The sequence below is a fragment of the Yarrowia lipolytica genome, chromosome 1D, assembly GCF_001761485.1.
Source record: "Yarrowia lipolytica chromosome 1D, complete sequence".
Taxonomy (NCBI): domain Eukaryota; kingdom Fungi; phylum Ascomycota; class Dipodascomycetes; order Dipodascales; genus Yarrowia; species Yarrowia lipolytica.
Window position 1 is genome coordinate 2345545 of NC_090773.1, and position 23677 is coordinate 2369221.

Genomic DNA, 23677 nt, shown 5'->3' on the forward strand with positions numbered 1-23677 from the left:
TTCCGATTGAATTGATTATTTTTATTTCCCCAACGATCGCCAATAGATGCAGAGATTAAAAAAGTAATATATATAAATAAGTTACAGAAATCAAATAGATTATTAAAAAAACATTAGTTCCCCTAAACAGAAAGAAATACTTTCAATAAAATAAACGAACACCCACAAATTAATTCACATCAACTACTTGCACAACCGCACATTGCTCGACGTCATCCGTTTCAAGCGGCTTAGAGAAATTGTTCTCTAGGGTTTTAGGGTTTACACATATGATATTTAGGTTAGGGTTTGTTAAAAAGCCTAAATTCGCCGAGTTGCGAGACCGATTGGTTCCGAGATATTCGCTTAATAAACCGGTCCAGAACGGTGGCAAAAACTGGGCGGAAAATGGGAAAAAGAGATTTGAGGTTGTGGTTGACTCGGTCACCTGTGGATTGATATATTGTTCCTATTTTCAAGGATTTTCCCCGTTTTTTACCGACTTTCTGCGCCTCTCAAGCTATGACATTTGATGCATATCTGTGTGGCCAAATAATAAAAATGCAACGAAAATAATAAAATCAAGTAAATCAAGTAAATCAAATAAATCAAAAAGAAATCAAAAAAATGTTGTTAAAAATGTCGTTAAAATTCAAAAAAATCTGACTGCAGAAAACCCGCCTATGCATCTCCAGCCATTCAGAGAGTGCGTCAGACGAGATTCTACTTCCTCCACCACCAGCATCCCTCCAACCTCCCGCCGTCCTAAACTGATCTCATGGCCACCCCATCGAACACTTAGCTCCCCCAACATTTTGGCAAACTTTGACAGTATCAAAATGTCAAAATGTAGGTGAATAAATATGCTTTAAGAAAACAAGGTTTAATATTTAGGTTGGGTTTTGCGCTTTCATGTACGGAGAACCAACTTTACGCTTTTTTCTTTATTTCCCAATAACGTTACGGTTTTGCTCTTTGTGCCCCAGATTTCGGATCAGGTCTCATGCATGCCGAATAGTTTAAATTTTTAGGGCAAAAACGGCACTGGGAACCCTCACAAAGGTCCTCGGGGCCCAAAAGCCCAATTAAATCCCGTGAGAAAATTGCCCCGAAAATACAAAAAAAGAACCCCCAATTCAGCCACTATTTTCGTCCTCCCTGCTTCGCGCCCGCATTTTTCCTGCGCCCGCCACACCCCAAAGATCGCCAACGCATCTGCATCAAAGGGGCTTCTTGTACCGGTAATTAGATTGGTTGCGTCCTCAGGCAAGAGGCACAGCGGCTCCAAACTAGGTGCGCAAATCCAGCCAATGGTTAGGTTTGTGTATCAAGTGAAATAATATCGATATGTGCGAAAATCTGGGGTTGGCGGGATCCGGGGATGGGCTTTTGAGGCTGAAAAGTCGACCGAAACGCGTCGCGTAAAACGGAAATGTGCTCTCTGAATCGAGACGAACAGATTGGTGATATTTGGAGGGAATTTCAGCCACTTTTCAACCCAATGAATAGCCCCTAAAAAACGCTCCAGCGGACATGTCCTGCCGATATGTATTTTAAACTTGCCCAAAAGCTGGGGTTGGCGCAATACGGCCCTGTCGATAATTTAGAGTTTGACAGAGACTTTCGGAGCAGCAAAAAAATGATGACAAAAAGTGCCAAAAATTTGGACGTAAAGTGGGAACAAAATCTGCTGAGTACTTAGCATCATATTTCCAACTGAACAAAGAATATCTGTCTTTGGTCAATCGTTATTCCTGATTTTCCCTGATTTTTCCTGATTTTCCCTGGTTTTTACTTCACCCATTAAATCCTGTGGCATCGCCCTGCAATCCATCCTTTGCCCTAACCCCGTCAGCTGAGAATCCCCGGATTTCCTTGTTTCCAATTAGAACAAGGCCAGTTCAGAAAAACAAGCAAAACCCAGAAGTAGAGTTTGTCCTTGTCAAGTCTTCTGATTTTGCTTATTTGGGGAGGATACTTCCAAACCCTAACCTTAATAGCCAAGGTTTGGGCATTTGTACCCAATCCCAGAAAAATGCCGGCCGGGGGAAGTTGCAATATAATGAGCTTGTGCACCCTGCCAAAACGCAGATACAAGTGTTTATATTTGGATTTTTCGCGCGATCCAAAAGCTTTCTCCCCGACCTCCCCTTGCGCACGAAGATTCCGGCTCGACCTTTCGCCTCACGCCCGAATCGATCCTGGGACATTCCCTCCCCACCATTTCTCGTTCCCCCCCCCCCAATCGCCACCCAACAAGTCGCTTGTCGCTGCGCATTAAGCTTTTTTTTGCGCACCACCAAGAGCAGAAACCACCTCGAAAATGCTTCCCGAGCTGGAAACTCTTACTCCTCCATCTCCCCAGGGTGAGTCTTTCTTCATGACCACGTATCCTGGCGACACGTACGACAAGGCCGGTGTTGGAGCTGCCAATGTGGCCACGTCTGCCCCCTCGGGGGTCTCTGTGACCTCCGCCACCATCACACCCGCCCAGCAGGCTGCCCAGAAGGCCGCGGGACACCCGGCCATCCAGGGCACCGAGCCCATTCCCACAAAGTCGCTCCAGATCCGCACAGACAAGCCCCGGCCCCATGTTTGTCTCACGTGCACCCGGTCGTTTGCGCGGCTGGAGCATCTCAAGCGTCACGAGCGCTCCCACACCAAGGAGCGCCCATTCCAGTGCCCCATTTGCGAGCGGTGTTTTGCGCGCCGCGATTTGCTGCTGCGACACAGACAGAAGTTGCACGCCAACTTCCCCGAGTCCCCCAAGGGCAAGGTCTCTCGTCGGCGGTCCAGTGTGGCGGTTAAGAGTGATGTTTCCCAGGCAGTACAGAGCCAAGTTACACAGAGCCAGCAACAGACACAGACACAAACGCAGCACCCGAGTCAGACACAAACCCAACAGGGTCAGGTGACACAGCACCAAACGCCTAGTCAGACACACAACCAACCACCACACCCGAGTCAAGTGACACAGACACAGACACAGACACACCTTCACCACCACCAACCCACGCCATCACAATCGCAACCACAGCCACCACACGGCATGTCGCCGACGGGGTCGGTTCTGACGTCGGCCATGTCGCCGCCGGCTTTCTCCAACCCCTTCTCCAACCCGTTCGACAAGACGTTCGACAAGATGGCATTCGACAAGACATCGTTTTCGGACCTCCTAATGCACCCCGAAAACCACATGGACAACGACCGGGAGCTGCGGGGCCGCCGAACGCGCCCGGCGTCGTTTTCGGCATCATCGTCGGCATCGTATCTCCGTGACGCAGACATTGATATGCTCAAGGACAAGTTCCCAATCGACGACCACGTGCAAGTGGAGTTTTCCACACCCCAGCTGGCGCCGGCAACGCTGGCCAACCCGGACTACTGCATCGACGAGGTGCTGTTGTCACAGGGCCAGTCGTCGTTCGTCAACCCGCGGCTGCTCAACCACGAGTCGCCCGACGACTCCAGCGTCAAACACGAGCCCCTCATGTCAATGTTTTCCGGCGATATGGCCAACGACGACTTTGACTGGATGTCCCAGTACGTTGATACCAGTGACGGCCAGAACCAGACCCAGAACCAGGGCCAGAACCAGGGCCAGAACCAGACCCAGGAACCAGGGCCAGAACCAGTCCCCACGGTTCAGAGCCAGTCGTCACACCCCGGCATGTCCCTGCTGACATCGTCGGCGTCGCCCATGATGGCGTTTGCACCGTCGGACATGATTCTCACACCCCCCAACTCGATGCAGTTCCACACCAACTTTGCCCCGTCCACGGGCTCCGGTGCCGGCTCCGCGCCCCCCATGGACCTCGACAATCTCGATCTCGATCTCGACTTCCAGAGCAACGGTAACAGCAACGGCAACGGCAACAGTGGCCATTCCGGGCCAGCCGCCACACACACAATCAACTCGACGGAAGACGTGCATTCGTTCCTCGAATCGCTCAACCAGGACTACCAGCCGATGCACAATGCCGATCAGGGCGTTGCGGGTGCTGGCGTTCAGGTCCCCGGCCCCGGTCATATGCACCCCTCGATACTCCAACAACAGCAACAACAGCCCAGCCCGCCAACGTACCAGGGCCCCACAATCACGCCGCAGATCCGTCTCGAGATTCTGAATGTGTTGTCGACGCCCACGCCGTACCAGACGGCGTTCAAGCTGCCCAATACGGCGGACCTGCAGCGCTACGTGGTGGCGTTCCAGGACCACTTTGCCAAGCACTTGCCGTTCCTGCACTCGACCCTTGAGTTCAACAACGACAACATTCCGCTGGCGCTGTGCATGGCAGCCATTGGAGCGCGCTATCTGTTTGAGTTTGATGTGGCCCAGTCCATCTTCGAGGTGTCGCGGTGCTGCGTGCACGCCTATCTCGAGCGGCGGCGGGGCAAGGGCTCTCAGCAGGGCAGCCCTCAGCAGGGTGTTTCCGGCACCGGCTCAGGCAGCACCGACACGCCCATCTGGCTGATCCAGGCGCTGACGCTGGGCGTTGTCTACGGACTGTTTTCCGACGACGCGTTGGTCAACGATATTGCAGTGGCGCAGGCGTCGGCCGTGGTGTCTCTGGCGCGGGCGGCGGGTCTGCATCTGCCGGCGCACAACTTTTTCTCGCTGCCGGGGCCCGACTCGTCCGTGTCCGACAAGTGGCACTACTTCATCAATGTGCAGACGCGGATCCGAACTCTTCACGCGATCCACGCGCTGTCGTGCCTGGTGGCCACGGGCTACAATGTGTGCACGAGTCTGAAAAACTCGGACATTGTGTGCGGCTCGCCATGCGACGAATCGCTCTGGTCGTCGCAGTGTGCCAATGAGTGGTGGGACATTGTGAAGCGGAAGGAGCTGGACGGCTCGCTCAAGACGACCGTCGGGGGCCCCTCGTACGGACAGTGTCTCACTTCGCTGATCCAAGGCCACACCCTGGTGGACAAGATTCCGCAGTTTACGCTGCTGTCGCTCATGTACGGCGCGCTGCTGGAGATTTCTGAGCGGCGTAAGGTGTTCAACCGCAACTGGCACGGCTCCAGCGAGGAGAAGCAGCGGGCGTGGCTCAATCTGCAGAAGAAGCCGATCGAGAGCTTTCTACGGACGTGGGAAACCACGTGGAGCATGTCGCCGCTGGCGTCGCTGTCGCCGAACTCGCAGTACGGCCCGCTGATGAGCGACGCCATTCCGCTGAGCTCGCTGGCGCACGTGCGCACTTATGTGGATCTGCAGCCGGTCAAGGAGGCGTTTGCCAAGCGCAACTTCCAGCTGATGGGCGAGGAGCTGTCGCGGCTGGATGACGGTATGTCTGTGGACTTCCACGGGCTACTGGAGGCGGCGTCGTACTCTGCGGACTCGATTTCGCTGTGGGAAAAGCACTCTGTGCGATGGACCATGGAGACGCTGGTGTCGCAGACCTTTATCCACGCGCTGATGGCGATTTTCGACTGCGGGCTGGTGGTGTCTGAGTTTTTCCGACGGCTGGAGCTCAAGCCCAAGACCATGTGGACGGACGCTGAGGCGCAGCTGTGGATCCGCATGTCGAAGATTCTGTTCCGGGTGTGCGAGTCTGTCAAGGACAAGGACGGCTCGATCGATCTGGGCGTGCTGGCAATTGACCATTTGCCCACGCCGGAGATTGGCAATCCCAAGCAGCGGCTGTCGCTATTGACGCTGCATGTGGTGTCCAAAATGCTCACCAGTGTCTATGTGTGGCCGTATATGAAGACGATGGCCGAGGCGTTGAGGTTTCGGGCACGCCAGATTCGGTGATGTATTATATTGCATTATTTATTGAGATGTGATCACAGATCTGAGCGTGATCTGAGCGTAGCGGTAGATCTGTGTAATCGTAGGTAATAGACTGTGTGTAGATGGGGTCATATGAATAAGTGATTATGTCAGCATTTGTAATCAGATAAGAAGAAAGAAAGGAATTGAATCACAAAAAACCATGAGAAATTGAGGATTTTGAGAAATTGAGGATTTTGAGAAATTGAGGATTTTGAGAAATTGAGATTTTAATTTTTATTAAATTAAATTAAATTAAAATATATATCGGGACCAAATAAGCACAATTTAACAAAAAGGGGCAATTCAAGCACATATTTTCCGATCTGATTGTCCATTTCATTCGTATTTTCCCGTCTTCTGATTTCTCTCGAATTTTTCATGGTTTTTGGAAGATCTGGAACGAATGGGGGAACCGGGGCAACTGGAGTCACCTGGAGTGACTTGAGTGTGTGGGTCATCGCAGTGTTTTCTTTTGAAACTGATAGTGAGTCCAGGAATGGGTTCTACCAGAGTCTGAGTAGATCTGGAGTAGATCTGGGAGGAGGTCTGGGAGTAGATCCAGGAGTGGAGCATAAGCCGAGGTCCTATCGCTATCACCCCTGGCTGTATCTGTATTACCCTCTGGCGTCTTAGGTCGACTCTCCTCATAGTTTCAGCAATGGATGTGGGTTAGAGGTCTCTGACAATGACTCAGGACTCCAGCACGACTCCAGCAGTCCTCTGGAGAGACTGAAGAACGACCGGAGAGACTGAGGGACATCATTCCAGAACCCTAGAGCACTCCGAGGCCCTCAGACGACACTCTTGAGATCTAGAGACTCCTGTGACTCCTGTGACTCCTACGACTCCTGTGACTCCTGCGACCCCTGCGACTCCGGCGACTCCTGTGACTCCTGCGACTGCTGTGACTCCTGTGACTTCTGTGAGACCTTCTGGCCGTTCGGTTCTCCCCAGAGACCTCCAATGGCACCCGTTATACATCCTGACAACATCCTTTTGTACCCTTTGCGCCTGTTGTATGATTCGCTTCCGTCCACAACGCAGTTTGGCTGGAGATTCGTGTGTTGAATCCACCGCAGATTGCCCATTGATGTCAATCGAGCGAAATATCGCGAAATTCGTTTTCTTTAGTCGTTTTGGGGTTTCTTATCGTCATTTTATCGTCGCTGTTTGTCATCTTAGTCCAACAGTCGCCACAACTCGGCCAATCTCGTCGGAACCTATAGCGAGAGAGAGTATTCATAGTTGACCATCATCGCGGTTGATGACGAACTTCGAGGTCCGAAATTGGCTGATTTGGGGGGGTTTAGTTCGTTTGTTTGTGTGTTCCTTTTGTGGGTCTATTTTATTTTCGCAAGTGATGGTGACATGACTGAACTGGCGATGGGCAAGAACGATGGTGAGAAAATCAGAGAAAATCAGAGAATCAGAGAATCAGAGAAAATCAGAGAAATGAAAAGACGGTGAAAAATCAGAGAAAAAACGACTGACATTGGAACCAGAAACCAGCCAAAATTATTGAAAGACCTACACCCAGTATCTGACAGAATTCTAGACTGGGTGGAAGGGGAGTTATCTCTGCCACCAATAGAGCTCTAGACTCCGATAATCCAACTTGCACTGTTTCTGAGGCAACCCTCAACCGCTCTTACAGAATCAACCTGGCCCGTTAGTCAGCATTGGACAATATTCACCTCTTAGTCATACCTACTCAGAGTCAATTCCAATTGGTCTTAACAATCAGAATCGTCGGAGCAAATGTCGACTGCGGCTTTTCTACAAGTATCATCCCATGACCGCCAATCGTCAACCTTTCTACAGTAGCCCAAACTTATTTTATCAATGACTAACACTACCCCAGATTTCAACGGCTGAGGGGTATTACAGTAAAAAAAAAAAAGAAAAAAAAGAAGATTAATTAATTAATTAAAAATAAATGTAAATAAAAATATAAAAACTATCAAAAAATAATAAAAATAAAATAAAAAAAAAATAAAAATAAAATATCTACAAAAATACTATCAAAAATATCTACAAAAACCAAACAAAATATCCCCAGTGTCTAAAAAAACACCCCCGGATGTCTGCAACCCCCGTCCCGCGTTTTGATGCAACCCATAGGTCCAGATTGAGATACGGAATCGTGAAACTGAAAAAACCATTGTGTTGCTTCAACGCTGGAGAACCTCCTTGGATCTTTTTCCATCCATTTCGGCCCATATTCGTCCTTTCCCGTCATTTCTGCCCATGTTCGTCCTTTCCCGTCATTTCTGGTCAAACGGTCAAACAGTCAATCAATCTTTTTTTGCCATGTATTTCATTTTCCCCCGTCGTGCACCTGCCACTTGTCTGCCACCTGCCACTTGTCTGTCGCCACCTGCTCGTTGCTTTTGGCAATTGCTCCAATCAAAACACATGACCTCTGACGTCATTACCCCGGATATTACGCTGCATTGGAAGTCTTGGTCGAAACCCTAACCCTAACCTTGGCGCCAAGCCCTCGAAAACTTAAAAAGCAAAAAAAGCCTAACCCAGACCCCGGTTTTGCGAGCCTGAAGCTAATCGAGTCCAGCCGGGTCTCGGGACCTGACGTGGGACCAAAAAACGGCCGAGTGCGACATGGGCGAGTCAACGTCGACTATTAGTGTGATTCGCGCCCCGAGAAACCTGTCAAAAGTTTCGCATTTCCGATCGCACCGTTATTGCCAGAGTTGGTCGAAAATCAGCAGAAAAAATTGACCAAAACTCGAGACACGACCAAAACTCGAGATACCATGTTGAAACTGGGCTTGCTGGAAGAAACTTAGCTCCAGATTAGTAAACGTGGTGTTCTCGAAAGCCGCCCCTGAACCTGCCAACCACGTTTCCTGGAGAAGAAACAGTCAAGTGCTCTAGACGATGTTTTCGGCCATGGTCGAATCGCCTTGACAATGTGGCTCTGTGGATATGGCTCTGTGACGACATTGACAACCGGACCATCTCGCCATCTGAACTTGACTGGCTGATCAGTAGCGTCGACAGATGATGGTCTGGGGATGAACAGACGTCTTTTTATGAATTCGATACTCGTTTTCCTCTTTTGGAGTGTTTCTATGGGTACTTTTCTCGAGCTACAAGTCGAGTAAGTCTCGAGGGAGTCGAATAAGTCAACTAAGCCACCCATCACTCCTTTGAACAGTACCGCCAATTCCCGCTCTAGACTACCTGGTTCAAATTCAACACCATTTGACTCCTGGTTCCACTTGAGGAGCAACAGCCGCTCAGTTCTCTAGTCCGCTAGAGCTAGTACAGCTTTGGTTGGTGTCTCTACCAAAAGAAACACGTCCTGTCGCCATAAAAGAAAGACAAGATAGTCATTTAGCGCCAGTTATCGATTGTTTGAACTCATGCCGGAAACTAGTTGCTGATATCACGTGACATTCACAGTGGATGACTAATCAAGTGATATCGAACATATTGGACGTTGGAGCCGAGGTAATTATCGCGTCTCCAGTGTCTTTGTGTTGAAGACATGGGCATATTACGGGCTGCTCCCTAATGAGTATCAATGTTAGATGCTCTTTCATCAGTAACCCATATAACTTCTTGTAATGATGAATTGGTAGCTCCAAGAAGATATGAAGGTAAGTAGCACTGCAATTGCTACTAATTCTTACTTCATCATGACTAGTCCTATTGCCTGGCCAATTCCTCGCATAGTCATAAGAGCTGGGTCGTAGACAAGATGTTCATCCTGTAGAGAGTATCTGAAAGTGTACCAGTTGATATAGATCTCTTCCTGGCGAATGAGCAAGCCCTTCTGGTGTGTGCTACTATCGGAACGTGGAGTCATACTTATGATGTTCAATAGGCTGAAGTGATATCGTCGCTTGATATGCTCGGTTCATGGATAGAACTGGGGATCCTTAGAGATCTGAATCGGTGCTTGGATCTCAAAGGCTCTGGGTTCCATGGGAATACCAAAGTTTTCGTAGACCTTCGCCACTTTGCTGTTTTGGTGTCATGTATTCGGCTTCATCAGTGGACAGTGTAATCGAACTGCCCCAGTTAACATATATGTATACCAACAGAGCCATGGGACTTTGGGCCTGGCATAGGTGAGCTTGTAGTTCTTGGTGTCACACCGCAGTAGTTTGTGAAGTACGAGCTGACGTGACTCACATGGGACCTGATTGAAGGTAGCAAGAAATACAACATGGGCAAAGTCAAGCCTTAATGAGTGAGCTAAGTAGCTCAACTTGATATTTCCTTGTCGGTAAACTGAGACATCAGTGGTGGGTCCTCCTTGACTTTGTGTTTAACAGTTATGTCCAGGTCCTTGCTCATCTGCGTGATGTAGTCTTCCATGAGAGAATGAATGGTGGCGGTTTTCTTTCGACAAGGCCAAGATACTTCATCTTGAAATTGTCTGTGAGGTACTTCTTGATCTTTTGTGGTCATCAGCGTCACCGTCTTTATATCCATTGATGCATGTTCCACTTGTTGAAAGCAGCAAACTGATTCAAACCGAATAACTGGGCTGAAGGACACCAGATTGTCAATGTTGGTCTCTTGCGACCACCAGAGCCTTGTATCGCTCAGCGAGCCGTGCAGATTGAAGTTCCGGTTGTAGACCCACCGTGATGGTAGGACTTTCTTGCCCTTAGCTTCTTGTGCTGTCCACCCTCTCAAAAACCTCGTCGCTCTTGAAAGAGTCCACACATCCTCCTTCATGTCCCGCAACCAGTGGTGCTTGTCAGGTAGAGCCATAGCATGCCGATAACGCTCAATCCATCTGGACAATCCCTTGTCTTTTGGACCGAGTAGCCTTTGCTACGCATCCCCCCCCCCCCCTACTGCTCTTCTTTTTCGGTAATTTCTTCCTGTCACCGCGGTCGATAGTCGCAATAGGCTCTCGTACGGTCCGTTTTGCTACCCAAAGCATCTGTCGTGTCAGTTTGTTGATGACAGAGTCTTGTAATAGTAGTCGCAGATAGTTGAGATACCGAATCTGACTTGCGTGCCCCATCAGATTCAGCTTGCGTGTCTCCAGAGGTTTCCCTTGACTCCCCGAGGCCCGAGGTGCGTGGGCGTGATCCAAAGTGAGTTGTAAGTCGTTGCACTTACTACATCAAGTCAATCATACTTGTGATCTTCAATACTTCCAAGTCTTCAGGTCTTCAGATTTGCACCCTCTTATTGATCATATAGATGATTCTCCGGATCAAGAGAAAGATAAATATGAGTCTTAAGTCTCAGGATAACAGCACGAATCAGTCTCTAATCTCATCGACACCCTTTATCGATCATATCAGTCGATCAAATCAGTCGATCAAATCAGTCTCTGATCCATCGACTATCCCCTTACCGATTTCCGTCTGTTCATCTTGGGTCAGGCTGTAGAACAGTATTAAGAGAAAAGCTGACCGATTACTTGAGAATTTTGCGTACTTTTCTCTGGTATTCCGTCTTTTTGAGAGTTCTCGCATCGTCTAAGCCTTCATTAGTGGGAAGGTAATAGCTCCGTTGAAAGAGAAGAGTACGGGCGGGCTAGGCAGGTGGGGCATGCCTCCAAGTTCATTTCCTTTTCCTAGCAGCGAAATGACTGATGACAATGCAAGGTGGTAAATCTTTCGCAATTAACCACACATCTCGTGTCTCTAGCTGAGTCTAACGACACAGACGACTCGGGACTGGGGGTGGCTAGTTCCGTTATCGAGGACAGTATGTACTCTGCAATCACTTTCACCGCACGAGTTGAAGACAGAAGTAGATGATCCCGGAATCTTCAGTGGCGCTTCGTAGCCGACACGTGGCCCTCTTGTTGTAGATGTTCCAATGAAAGTGTCTCGGGTATCTCAGGAAACTCACTTGATAAAAGGTGATTAAGAGAGGCTCTGTCTCTCAAAAGAGCGTGGGGGTCTATATATATATATATATACAAAACAGGTATTTTGGGGCTGTAATTCAAATGTGTAAAATCATCCCAGGAATGTTACTAGAAGTACCAAAGTACAACAACATCTGACTCCTGTCCATTCTGGTCCTTCTTCTTTTTTTCTTTTTTTTTCTTTTTTCTTTTTTTTTTCTTCTCTTCGTTTTCTCACACACCAACATCAACTCAGATAAAAATAAAAAAAAATTAGATAAAGTTTCGAGTAGAAATTTATTTCAATATATATTTCAATATTTCAATACTTGTCAGTGCATACATCGCTCCAGAACCGCCTCAAACACGCCCAAAAATGTCGGCAAAAACTACCACGCCCACAGTGACACCATGGGCCAACAAGAGCGAGTTTTTCGAGCTCAAAAACTGGTTTTTTCCGGGGCTGTCCGACCCCGAAGCCGCCACAGCCTCCAAACAGCGCGCCATTGCCCGAACCAAGGCGTATATGATCCGGGGCAACGTTCCGCACGCCGTCGAGTGCACGGGAATGTTAGTCAGCGCCCAGATCGAAGACACGCCCTCCGCCAACGCCATTTCGACCCGTCTCGCCATGTCTACAGCGGTCATCAGATTTGTGAACGGAATGATTGACCCCCATCAAAACGGCAGCTACGTGATCCCCATGCAGGTAATTGCACGTGAAATCGGTCTTCCGGTCTTTCTGGTGGATCTCAGACACACGTGCACCCACGAGACGCTGCCCAGTTTGCGAGAACTGCGTGCAGGGGTCGACGAGGCCGTCACATGGCTCCACACCAACTATTGGAGTGTCCGGGGCGCTGAAGCCAATGAGTCCGCAACGCCGGCGGCTAACTCGGACGAAATCAAGGAGATATTCCGCCAATGGCGCCGTCTCTATCGCGATAACCGGGACTTAAAGGCGCTCAAGGACCTGTCCAATCCGGGCTCCAAACCGGAAATGCGGTTTGCTTTTTTGGCCAAACAGATTGTGCTATATTACAGCTCCGATCCCGCTACTCTGTTTGCCACCATGGTCCACCAAAAGGTGATGCATACCAAGAACCAGATCAACAAGGCTCTTTTGTTGCCCATGCTGAAATCTCTACCCAGCGAGCTCCTCTCAGATTTGTTTCTGTACATGTTTGACGAGGCCGAGAGAGTCGACAAGCATCAGACATTGTCCGAAGAGCTCTCTCTCAACGCCAACCCAGTTGCGGAGTGGCTCGAGGTGTTTGTTGAACAGGACATGCTGTCCAACGGCCAAAAAACAATGCTCACATGCTCCCGAAGCCTGGGAAGAACGGCCCTGAACCTGCTTGACATCTATCTGATGCATAAAAACGACCCCAAAATTGAAAGAATCCGCCAAACAATGCGCGACGTGGTCCTCAGTGGAGAAGCAAGACTCGAAACAGCTATTGAAACCCAAGATATGGTCCGGTTGGCAAACGAGTACAAACAACGCGTCATGAAAGAGAACCGAAAGCGGACTGGAGGAGACTTTGTGTCTCTCGGAGCAGAAGAGGTGGAAAATGATCAACAGGGACCTTTCAAACGAGTCAGAGTGAAATAGAGGGTATAGAACAGGTGATATTGGTCACGTGACGGTTAAAATGTGATATTAATGTATAATAATGTGCAACCAGGTGCGATGATGGAATACTACAAGTACTTGTACCTCTGACTATGGCACGAGTATAGGTTTGGTAAAGTGATGACAAGCTGTTCATTTGGGATTGTCTGCAATTTGAGCGTGATTGAAGGACTCTTTTCAGGTTCAAATCTCTTCTTGTAACTCCAAATTATGTCAATTAAACTGGATGTCTATGTTGACATTTTCAAAGGGGTCAAAAGTTGTCAAAACAAGACAAAAAATCGATTGGAGTTGATTAAGACAGTACATATACTCGTAGTAATCCCATACCAAGCACACTGATCTCGTTCTTCACCCCTTATACCGTCTGGAATGCAATCTAGCACACTTCTTAATTGAGAAGCTAGCAATACTAAACATACACTCTGGAGATTATCAGGGAGTGAAATGGGTAATATGAACTGGATAAATTATATCTTATACGATCAAGTATCGGGTTTTCAAGTTTAGCAGTTTTTATTGATGATTTTACGACATATACATATTAGTTATGTGTTTCATACAATTCCAGAATGATCCGACACCGTCATCCAATCTTTTGGAGCTACTTGTAGTAATATGATATGCTTTGTTTTTTCCATGAGAACTTCCAATTTTTCTATTTTTTCTTTTCTAATGTTTTTTTTTTTTCCAATGTTTTCTATTTTTCCAATGTTTTTCTATTTTTCATGTTTTTCTATTTTTCCAATGTTTTTCTATTTTTCCAATGTTTTTTATTTTTCCAATGTTTTTCTATTTTCCTTTTTTTATTTTTTCCAATGTTTTTCTTTTTTCCAATGTTTTTCTATTTTTCCAATGTTTTTTTTTTTTCCTATGTTTTTTTTTTCCAATGTTTTTCTATTTTTCCAATGTTTTTTTTTTTTCCTATGTTTTTCTATTTTTTATTTTTTATTTATTTTTTCGTTCTATTTTTTAATTAGACTACAAGTACTGTAGGCTTGCATTCTCCTCCAGATATTGCAGTAAAATTGGGAAAACAGAGGAATCGAACTGAGGGGCCAAACGCACTTTGTATTCTTCATCATGTTGTGAGTTCGAATCTCACGCCTAACAAAATAGACCACGAAAACAGGACTAACACATCCACCACAATACCCCCTCTCCGTAACTCCTAGAACGTCTTTTTGCTCTCTCTCTCTCTCTCACGTGACATCCACCACATGACATCCACCACGTGATCACATTTCTCTCGGATCGCCCATTCGGTGCATGTTCCATTCCCGAGCCGAAACTACCTACAAGTACGAGTAGCGCGAGATAGATCTCTCTAAAAGAGCGAAAAATACTGCTATCGAGACGCGACCAATTCCAAACGACTCGGACAGACCCAAAAAACACAACAGTATAATTCAAACTATAATAACAGCATTTCTACCCGTCCAAAATCTCGCCGAAAATCCATTTTGCAAATTTGACTTTGCCGAATCTGCGAATGCGCACTTCTCCGCATCACACTCAGCCGCAGGGCAGTGTACAAGAGGCGGAGCGAGCTGCGGAGCGAGCCGCAGAGAGCCTGTGTAGGCGAAAACAGAAACACAGGGAAAAACCAAACAATTATATATGCTCAAGAAGTCGCATCACGTGACCCCGCCTCCCTTGGGCTCGGGTCTCGGGTCTCTCCAACGTCCGTTTCCGAGCTTTTAAGATTTCCTATTTGGCTGTCTTTCTTTTTGGGAGTCGGTTATTAGTGCAACCTAATTTTGTGAAAAAAATAGAAAAAATAGAAAAAAAAAAAAAAAAAAAAAAAAAAAAAAGTATCCGGTTTTCAAAGTGAAATCACGGAACATTTTGGTATGGCGATGGTGGAATATTGTTATATGTTCCTGTTGAGCAGAATTTAGGGATCATTTTGGTACCACTTCCAAGTCTGGAGCACCATTGCCTTTTTGCAGTCTGCTCGTATCTTTCGTGGACCATTTATTTCTGGATATTTTTTTTTTTTAAATAAATCCAGGCTATGTTTTTTTCCAGGCTATGTTTTTTTCCAGGCTATGTTTTTTTCAGACTATGTAATTTTTGTCTGAAAACATACTAGACTAATAATAAAAATAAATTCATCTACAAGTAGGGGTTGTGTGGTATGTATATCTGACTTTTGGGGCAGTATTAGTCATCCAACTGCCGGAAAAACGCCTTTTTTCGTCGTGTTGTTCTTTTTCGCCGGTTTCAAGCCCGTTTTTACCGTCCCCCCATCCATCCCTTGTCTATCTATCGTGTGGTAATCTCGTATCTGCCAAGATCGTATTTCCACAGAGTTCATGGTCAGAAAACGGGCATTTTGGGCTGGTGATTCGGGCTGTGGATTTTGAGGCGTAATGTGGCACGTGACTGTGGGCTGTAGATCGAGATTATGTCGAGAATTGGACAATGTCACATGATAGGGTGAATATCACGAGTCTGGGCTGTACAACTATGCACTTTTCATTCTGGTGAGACATGTGGAGCAGGTGAACGGTGGGAGGATTTTGGCCTTGGTGGGGGTTTTTCGGGTCCTGTTGTGTAATTTTGGGGCAGATTTTCAAAGTTGAAGTGCTGTGACATTCCCACAGGCTTCTGGGAGCTCCTGGAGCTGGTATTTTGGCGATAAAACGAGGTCGACTCTCGTCAGAAGGTCATCAAGATTTTCTCCACCTATAAATAGACCCTGGTCTGGAACTATTTTGGGTTTCTATGCAGAATAGCTGCATGGTGACGGCGAATGTTAGCCCCCTAATCCAGGGAGAGATTGGGGGGTCGTTAGAAGGGCGACGAGAGGCGCTGGGGCGATTCTGAAAATGCAGTTTTGCTCGTGGTGCAACAATAGTTGCGATTCCCGCGTCAAAATCGGCAATCGGCCGTCTCCTTCCCGAATTAGAGCCCTTGGCCGGTTCGAACCCCAGTGGTAGCCACCCTGTCCAAATAAAGTTTCCGTGTTGACACACTCCAAAACATTATATAGGAGCGAGGTCGCCGTGCACTCCACAACCACTACACGCCACCAAGTGACTCCCTCAACTGCCATCACACGAGCCAGTTGAACCACCGACCCGACCGAATCTACCGACACAAACACACACACACACATACACAACATGTCTGGATACGTGAGTATGATTGAGAAGCAGAAGCGCGCGTTACACACAACAGGGGAGTGGTGATGACCCAAACACAGACCCAAACCGAAGTGGGAATGGGATTGGCGAGGGAGGAGAGAGATGGGAAAGGTGACAAGCAGAGGGTGATAGGCGGAGTGGAGATTTCGTTTGTGTATCGCCGACCGATAAAGCAACGAGTGCAATTTCCGCGGTGACAGTGGTTGTGTCTGTGTTCATGTTCACAGACTCCAGTAGGGTTCTCCGATCGCCGCACAACCTACAGGTCGACAAGCTTTGCCCAAATTGGAAGGTCATGTCGTGGGTCAGTGGAGCGGTTGGCCAATGGGAGAGACCCAGTTGGGTGTCGCTATTGGCTCAGGTGGGTGTCATGTCGACTGAGATGGGAACGTCGGATGCGATGTGGCATCTCTCTGACACTATCATGCCTGTGGAGCGTGCGTGTGTCAGCATTGCGCAAGTCTCCTGTATGTCACTGCGAAGTGCGCATGAAGGGTGATGAAGGGTGATGAAGGCACATGACCACAACCTCTCTACAGCGCCCCAGCGGTTCTGTCGCACTCCCCTCCCATCCCCACAGGGGCCCCAAACAGGCACTCGGTTTGAACTCGGTTTGCACTCGGTTTGAACTCGGTTTGCACTCGGTTTGCACTGGTTTGCGAACTCGCACCTAACCATACTAACCTAGTACGCTCCCCAGCAGCCTCAACAGGCCTATGGCCAGGGCGGATACCAGCAGGGCTACCAACAGGGAGGCTACCAGCAGCCACAGTACTACCAGCAGGGTCCTCCCCAGCCCGTCTACGTGCAGCAGCAGCAGCCCCAGGGCGGCAACAACGACTGCTGCTGCGGACTGTGCGCTGGTCTGGCCTGCTGTCTGTGTCTCGACTGTCTCTTCTAAGCGACAGGCTCAGGGCCTAACACACGGACGACGCAGCACAACGGTAGACATGTATAGTAGTAACATTAATATTTGATTGACGAGTGGAGGTGGGGTGAGGTGAGGGTGAGGTGAGGGTGAGGTGAGGGTGAGGGTGAGGGTGAAGGAATGGCGGGACAAGACTACAGAGCGAGTACTCGAAGTCTGTGAGCGCTGGGCTAGTGCGATATTATACTTGTATCCTTACTCACTTGTCTACTCCATCATTACCTATCGCCTCTATCGTAGTGAAACCCTTTGGGGTTGATGTAAGTTCCATTTCGCGTTTCAGTTGGAGTCAGATGGAGTTTCAGTTTGTTCAGCCAAAGTCTACTTGTATGAAATTGGGGGATGGACGGCGATGATGGTGATGAGACCGGTTCATCGCGTTACATTGCGGAACTTTTAGTTTTAGTAGTATTTTCTAGTAGTATTTTTGCAGGCCAGGTCACGTGATGTGGGCACTAGTAAAGTGGAGTCGACGATCTTCCTCGACGTTTCTCTTGCACTTTTCCCTTTCAGCACAAGATTAAACACACAATGGCGTATTGTGAGACATTGTGGAGGGAGTTTGAGGCTGCAGTATTTTGTAGTAGTCCGGCTTGTTCTGTTTCGTGAGAGTACGATGTCAATAGGTGTTGTGAGAGGTACTGGGGGGGCAGTTGATGTGGGTTTTTTTAGAAATTTTTTTTTAGTATTAATATTTTTTATGTTTTTTTAATTTTTAATTTCCTTTTCATTTTTTTTTTATTTATATTTTTATTTATATTTTTTTTTATTTTTTTTTATTTTTTTATATTTATATTTATATTTATATTTTTATTTTTTATTTTTATTTTTATTTTTATTTTTATTTTTTATTTTTTTTTTTTTATTTTTATTTTTTTTTTTTTTTTTATTTTTATTTTTATTTTTTATTTTATTTTTATTTTTATTTTTATTTTTTTTTATTTTTTTTTTTATTTTTATTTTTATTTTTTTTTTTTATTTTTATTTTTATTTTTATTTTTATTTTTATTTTTATTTTTATTTTTTTTTTTTTTTATTTTTTTTTTTTTATTTTTATTTTTATTTTTATTTTTTTTTTTTTTTTTATTTTTTATTTTTATTTTTATTTTTTTTTATTTATTTTATTTATTTAATATATATATATTTTTTAACCGATTTCATTCAAAACAGTTGTAGTAGGAGCTCCAGCACTACAAGACCGTTTTATATCTACCGACTACAGGGCACCAGAGGCAAGAGTGACTAATGCCCAGTTCTATACACGATATCACTGTTCTGGCCGGTGTCTGGTAGAAGAGGAAGCAGTCTAAGATGTAGAGAAAACATCTCCAGAGCATTGATCTAGGAATCCTGTTCAACCAAGACATGACTCGGTTGATAGTACCAGGTACAGCTGGTAATACAACGTCGTCCGCAAGGAGATTGACAGAAGACCAATAAAGACTCAATTCGGGACCTCGGGGACGCTGAATGGACTCATAACCTGTAGAATGGTCCCTTGACGTGGGTGACTAACCACCAGTTTCCATTCTGAGGGACCAATTCACTCAGCTGGTTTTGGTCAATCAGATGGCGTGCTCGGTCTACAATTAGTCCTCCACCACTGTGTGTAGACTTTCCTGAGCGATATGTAAGTGGTTAAGTATTTGTTGTATAGAAATTCGTTTTTGGCAACAATCATCGCCAGAGGAAGATGTCTAGATAACAACCGTCTCAACATCAATACCGTTCTCGATGGTCAATTCACTGGTTGCTGCTCTGGTTACAGTGCGACGGAGTTAAACGGGGTTAACACGCCGATTTGGGGAGGCGCAATTGGTCCGAATGAAGCGAGAAAAGTGGATATTTGGATATAGCGGGTCCAGAGCTATCTCTTTGTACTCTCCGATTCTCCATTCGTTTTGTTCTGGCCATCTGAGTACCTTTGAACTGTAGTGGAGAGTATGTATGTATGTACTATACACGACACTGACTACAACTCCCCCAGAATTGGAAATATGGACACGAAAATAGCATCATTCGAAAGCTCTGGATCAGGAGAATACAGCCATAAACTCCTCTCTACCTTCTATTGTGGCTCAAGGGCGTATATGTACTACAATATGCTGTATTATGCAGTCGTCCAAGCCAATAAATATGGTGATATGCAGTCGTCTAGGCCAGAAGAATGGTGATACATATGTATCCTATGGCTGTGTTTTTTGTCGATATGCACCACTGATTCACGTCAGGTCTAACACTCCGTGGTCGTGTCAATCTATAATAATTACCTATTTTTAAGCCCGAACAGATCGGACTCCAGCGTCACTCTGTCGGAAAATGACGTCTCCCTCGGCGACACCTCGTCCAGCTCCAAAGCCGATTCCGAGCCACACGGGGAAGGTTCGTCGCTTGAAGAAAAGAACGGAGGCAAGAACGCCGGCGCCGAAACCGAGTCCGGTCTTGACCAGGGTGTTGGAGATGACAACGTCCCACTGAGTTAGTAATTGCAGGTTGGTTGCGACAGTGTCACCCATGTCGAGGTGTGATGCGAGTGGTATGATGCGAGTGGTATGGTCATGTCAGTGGTATGGTCAGGTCCGAAGTCAGTTCTCATGACGTGTCCTTCAATTGGCATTGATCACAGGACATATCGTAGCCTTATTTCGGGCTTTAGACATGACGATTGCCCCCACTTTCCTCACTGTTGCCTTCTGTTGGGTGGATCAAAATGAGGCCATATTGGAGATATTGCCAGTAAAGCGGTTTTATTGACAATCAGCCTGGGCCGTGGCGTCAGACAACCATCAATGTTTGTCCATCTGTGCCAATTCCCTCTTTCCCATCTCCTTCTTTGACAGCAACTCCACCCAACACCACGACACAACCAATGCCACCAGACAGGAGCGCAGTAATAGGCCCCTACCCTCCCACCGCCGTTCATCCACTATCTCCCTCATCATCAATTCTCAAGCCAATCAGCCGTCAATAATACTCACCTTGTCGTTAAGCAGGTTCTCAGAGGCAGACTTGCGGGTCTGGGCGACAGTTGTGGAAGACATGATGCAAATTGAAGGTGGTATGGACCGTGAGTGAGGTTTTGGCAACAACGACAATATCGCCAAAAGTCAAAAAGCCAAAAAGCTGCCTTGCTCCGCCCTGGGACCAATCAGCGTGTCTTGAACCACAGGGTTAGGGATATGACCCAATGGGCCAGACCCACACCTTTGGCAAACTCCTCCGGTTGTTTTCTGGGTGGTGATTCTTATCTACAATTGCCCAAATCCGCCACTGTTAACGTCGACTCTTTGTTCATTCTTCAGACGCCTTTCCCATGTTGCATATTACGTAAGCATGGGTGGACCAACTGCAAAGTCAACTAATGTTTGCCATTAGTGGAAACGTCAACGAAAGTGTGATTATTTCGGCGACAATTTCGAGATAAATGATCATCACTCTTTGATCATCACTCTTTTACATGATTTTCGTTCTCGTGACTTCAGCCAGAAATGAGCATTCTGACTACAGTATGTATCCAGATCGGTTGTTCACTGGCTATGATCCAGATCGGTTAGAACGGGGGCTGGATCTTTGGTAACTGACACGGACTAGTCATGACACCTAGATGGGCTCCAATATCTCATCATTGACTCCAACATGGCGTCAGTTGTTGTTGAGACACTTGCAGCCAGGTCTTGTACAAGTGCCGTGTACTTGGAGATACTGTCTCCATAATATGGATGTTGAGACCCCAATCTGGTTCTGGACCTCGCGCTCTACTCACCCATCTCGAAGCAGTAGCCCACCGTTCGTGGTCTCGATCTCAGAGGCGAATGCAGCAACCATGCCCAGACGCTATCAGAGAACTATCGTATAAAGCAAGGATACCTGCCCGCGAAAAGTTCTATCCTCGTCAGCGTCTCAAATGTACGAATACTACGCTGTCGTCAAATGTCTGGTCCCGGAATCTTACACCTCCAATCAAGTAGCGGTCAACCAGGTTCTCTACTACTTGGCCAACTGTATGAAGGTATTCAAGCTTCTGGCCGATGCCCAGCAGTTGATGGTGGCGTCTGGAGCCATCCAGTCAAGTGGAAGCATGGCTCTGATCTCCATCATGGACCCTGCTATCTCCCTTGGAGTCGCCTACTTGGCCTACACTCTCTACGTTGACCCTCAGAGGCGAGCAGATCTGCTGCACATGTACGAGTCGCTTCCTCAGTTGGCTCTTCAATGTTGTGGAAATGTATCGCAAGATGGAACGGGGCTTCTTTCCCTGGAAAACCTGGGTCTGATGGAGGGTGAGAGCTCTATAATACACTCACACAGATGCGTCACTAGAACTGCGTCTCACAAGAATTGCCATTCTAAAGTCTCCACCCGCTTAAGTAGTAAAATGCGAATTAATATGTACAAACTTCTCCTCTCAATCGGAACGCTCTCTGCCGATTGTCCTTCATTCTGAGTCCTCGTCTCAGGTAGTTAATAATGAGCGAAAACCGCCGCAGGGTCTCGGCATGCACCCGCGCAGTGATGGACTCCTCATACTCGGGCACCCGTCGCTTGCGCGACTCCAACGTCTTGTAGCAGTCTCGCTCAATGTCCTCCATTGCCTTGATCAAGGCTCGAGATTTGATATTCATCAACGCAATGTCTGACGCGAGCACCGACAGCGTGGAAAGATCTCGGTAGAACTCCCACACAATCCTGATCATAGTGAAGTACACGTCTGTGGACACGGTAGCAAAGTAGAGGTTGCCGGAACGGGTTTTGACGGCGTCAAACAGAGCCACGGAGTCAGCAGGGGACTCGAACTTCTCCACCAGAAGCTGCAGAGACTCGTTGAGCAGAAGAGGGAACCCGGCAGCCACAGGCGGCAGTTCAGAGGGGAGGTTTTTTCTGCTCTGGCCAATGTCCTCGATCTCATCGAGCTGCTTGTTCATGAACTCAAGAATATCGTAGTCAGAATCCAATCGAATCAGCTTCTTGAGTTGCTCCATCATAGCAATTTCCACCTCGGTACATTCCTTGAGATCCAGAGAATCAATCCGATCATGTCGAACATCCATATCGGGCTCGGCACAGATCTCAACAAACATGTCAGGAACACCAGAGTTGAACAGATTCACATATGGCGAGTTGATAGAGGAAAGCTCGACTCCACTGGCTTGTCTGATAGCATCCAAGTTTGCGGTTTCACGGGACTCGTACTCAGACTCATGTGACATTGGTGGCGTTCCTGCTCCTGTTGCTGTCTCCGTAGCCGCTTCTTCCCCCATAACTTTTGCAAAAATCTTTTCAAACGGCGCAGAGCTCCCCAGAGCTCCTCCAAACTCGGACGGGGGAATAACGTGTGTACTTATTTGGTCGCTGTTGCCTCTCAACGGCGACATATCCAGGTTCTGGGGCATGACATATCGGTTCTTAGGCTCTTCGGGGAACATATCAGACTTTCCCCATTGATCGAATCCGCCGGACCAGTCGAACGTGGCATTGTTGTGATCGTCTTGGCCAAGCGCGTCGAATGCCTTGGTCTCGTCCTCCATGGCATCGAATTTGAATCGGTTGGTCTTGTTAAATCCGGAGCTGAAATCGTCGAAACCGATATCTGAGCTGTCCAGGTTGTCGTCGTTGAAAGAGAACTTGCTAAATGTCAGGGGATCGTCGCCCTGCTCTTTCGTGGCTTTCTTGAATGCAGCAAACGGGTCCTTGAACGAACCCCTAGCCTTGGTGGAGGGAGGTTCAAACTCGCCAATAAAGGTGTCTTCATAGTCGGATTTTTTTCGCAGCACGTAGGCCGAGTGCAGGAGCCGCGTCTGCCGGCCTGTACAAACCTTGTACTGTGCTCTGAGCATTTTTGAGAGCAGTGTCGGAGTAGCGGAGACACTGAAAACGGTGTTGAAAATCAGGTGCATAAAAAAATGATTTGAGATGCACACTGTAACCTTGTTTAGTAGCTAATCTTCCAGCTACGTTTAGTTGGGATATTACTTGGCTTTTTAATTGACTAGTTGATGGTGTGGAGGACTACACTGTCAGTTCTACAGACGATTGTGGGTTTTTGCTGAGTCGAAAATCTTGTCGAATGACCCTCGCTGTCGTTTATACGTCTTACCCCTTGGGCTATCTCGTATACTCTCCTACTGCTAAGCAAAACACATTGTGTTCTCCAGCCCGAATCGAACTCACGATAACATCCGACTCTAGGCGCCATGCACTATCATTATCACCCTACATCTCCGGACTACATCACAGCATCCCCGGATTTCGACAAGCAGAGTCGACCCAGGGCCCAAACCAAGACGCGACATAGCTACATCTCTGCTGACCTCACCGCTACTTTCAGAATTCGAAGCGGACGTAAATTGAC

At 47.2% G+C, this 23677-nt stretch overlaps 10 protein-coding genes across 10 annotated transcripts; 5 read left to right on the forward strand and 5 right to left on the reverse strand.

Moving 5' to 3' along the window:
- Positions 1-2302: 2302 nt before the first annotated feature.
- Positions 2303-5743, forward strand: YALI1_D23479g (uncharacterized protein; the record flags this gene model as incomplete). The annotated part of the gene is made up of 1 exon (XM_502997.3): positions 2303-5743. The coding sequence occupies one exon, from the start codon at positions 2303-2305 to the stop codon at positions 5741-5743; it is 3441 nt and encodes a 1146-aa protein (XP_502997.3).
- A 1111-nt stretch (positions 5744-6854) lies between these two features.
- On the forward strand, positions 6855-7231 carry YALI1_D23524g (uncharacterized protein; the record flags this gene model as incomplete). The annotated part of the gene is made up of 2 exons (XM_068282768.1): positions 6855-6999; positions 7044-7231. The coding sequence occupies 2 exons, from the start codon at positions 6855-6857 to the stop codon at positions 7229-7231; spliced, it is 333 nt and encodes a 110-aa protein (XP_068138869.1).
- Positions 7232-9201: 1970 nt separating this feature from the next.
- YALI1_D23550g (uncharacterized protein) lies at positions 9202-9596 on the reverse strand (the record flags this gene model as incomplete). The annotated part of the gene is made up of 2 exons (XM_068282769.1): positions 9202-9472; positions 9523-9596. The coding sequence occupies 2 exons, from the start codon at positions 9594-9596 to the stop codon at positions 9202-9204; spliced, it is 345 nt and encodes a 114-aa protein (XP_068138870.1).
- A 401-nt stretch (positions 9597-9997) lies between these two features.
- On the reverse strand, positions 9998-10513 carry YALI1_D23561g (uncharacterized protein; the record flags this gene model as incomplete). Its single annotated transcript, XM_068282770.1, has 1 exon — positions 9998-10513. One exon carries the CDS (start codon positions 10511-10513, stop codon positions 9998-10000), a length of 516 nt encoding a protein of 171 aa, XP_068138871.1.
- Positions 10514-11988: 1475 nt separating this feature from the next.
- Positions 11989-13227, forward strand: YALI1_D23575g (uncharacterized protein; the record flags this gene model as incomplete). Its single annotated transcript, XM_502998.2, has 1 exon — positions 11989-13227. One exon carries the CDS (start codon positions 11989-11991, stop codon positions 13225-13227), a length of 1239 nt encoding a protein of 412 aa, XP_502998.1.
- Positions 13228-15418: 2191 nt separating this feature from the next.
- Positions 15419-15746, reverse strand: YALI1_D23612g (uncharacterized protein; the record flags this gene model as incomplete). Its single annotated transcript, XM_068282771.1, has 2 exons — positions 15419-15636; positions 15683-15746. 2 exons carry the CDS (start codon positions 15744-15746, stop codon positions 15419-15421), a joined length of 282 nt encoding a protein of 93 aa, XP_068138872.1.
- An 871-nt stretch (positions 15747-16617) lies between these two features.
- On the forward strand, positions 16618-17301 carry YALI1_D23622g (uncharacterized protein; the record flags this gene model as incomplete). Its single annotated transcript, XM_068282772.1, has 2 exons — positions 16618-16761; positions 17089-17301. The coding sequence occupies 2 exons, from the start codon at positions 16618-16620 to the stop codon at positions 17299-17301; spliced, it is 357 nt and encodes a 118-aa protein (XP_068138873.1).
- Positions 17302-19604: 2303 nt separating this feature from the next.
- Positions 19605-20369, reverse strand: YALI1_D23653g (uncharacterized protein; the record flags this gene model as incomplete). The annotated part of the gene is made up of 2 exons (XM_503000.3): positions 19605-19802; positions 20307-20369. The coding sequence occupies 2 exons, from the start codon at positions 20367-20369 to the stop codon at positions 19605-19607; spliced, it is 261 nt and encodes an 86-aa protein (XP_503000.2).
- Positions 20370-21232: 863 nt separating this feature from the next.
- YALI1_D23668g (uncharacterized protein) lies at positions 21233-21695 on the forward strand (the record flags this gene model as incomplete). Its single annotated transcript, XM_066094260.2, has 2 exons — positions 21233-21596; positions 21649-21695. 2 exons carry the CDS (start codon positions 21233-21235, stop codon positions 21693-21695), a joined length of 411 nt encoding a protein of 136 aa, XP_065950332.2.
- Positions 21696-21710: 15 nt separating this feature from the next.
- On the reverse strand, positions 21711-23222 carry YALI1_D23688g (uncharacterized protein; the record flags this gene model as incomplete). The annotated part of the gene is made up of 1 exon (XM_503001.3): positions 21711-23222. One exon carries the CDS (start codon positions 23220-23222, stop codon positions 21711-21713), a length of 1512 nt encoding a protein of 503 aa, XP_503001.3.
- Between the last annotated feature and the right edge of the window lie 455 nt (positions 23223-23677).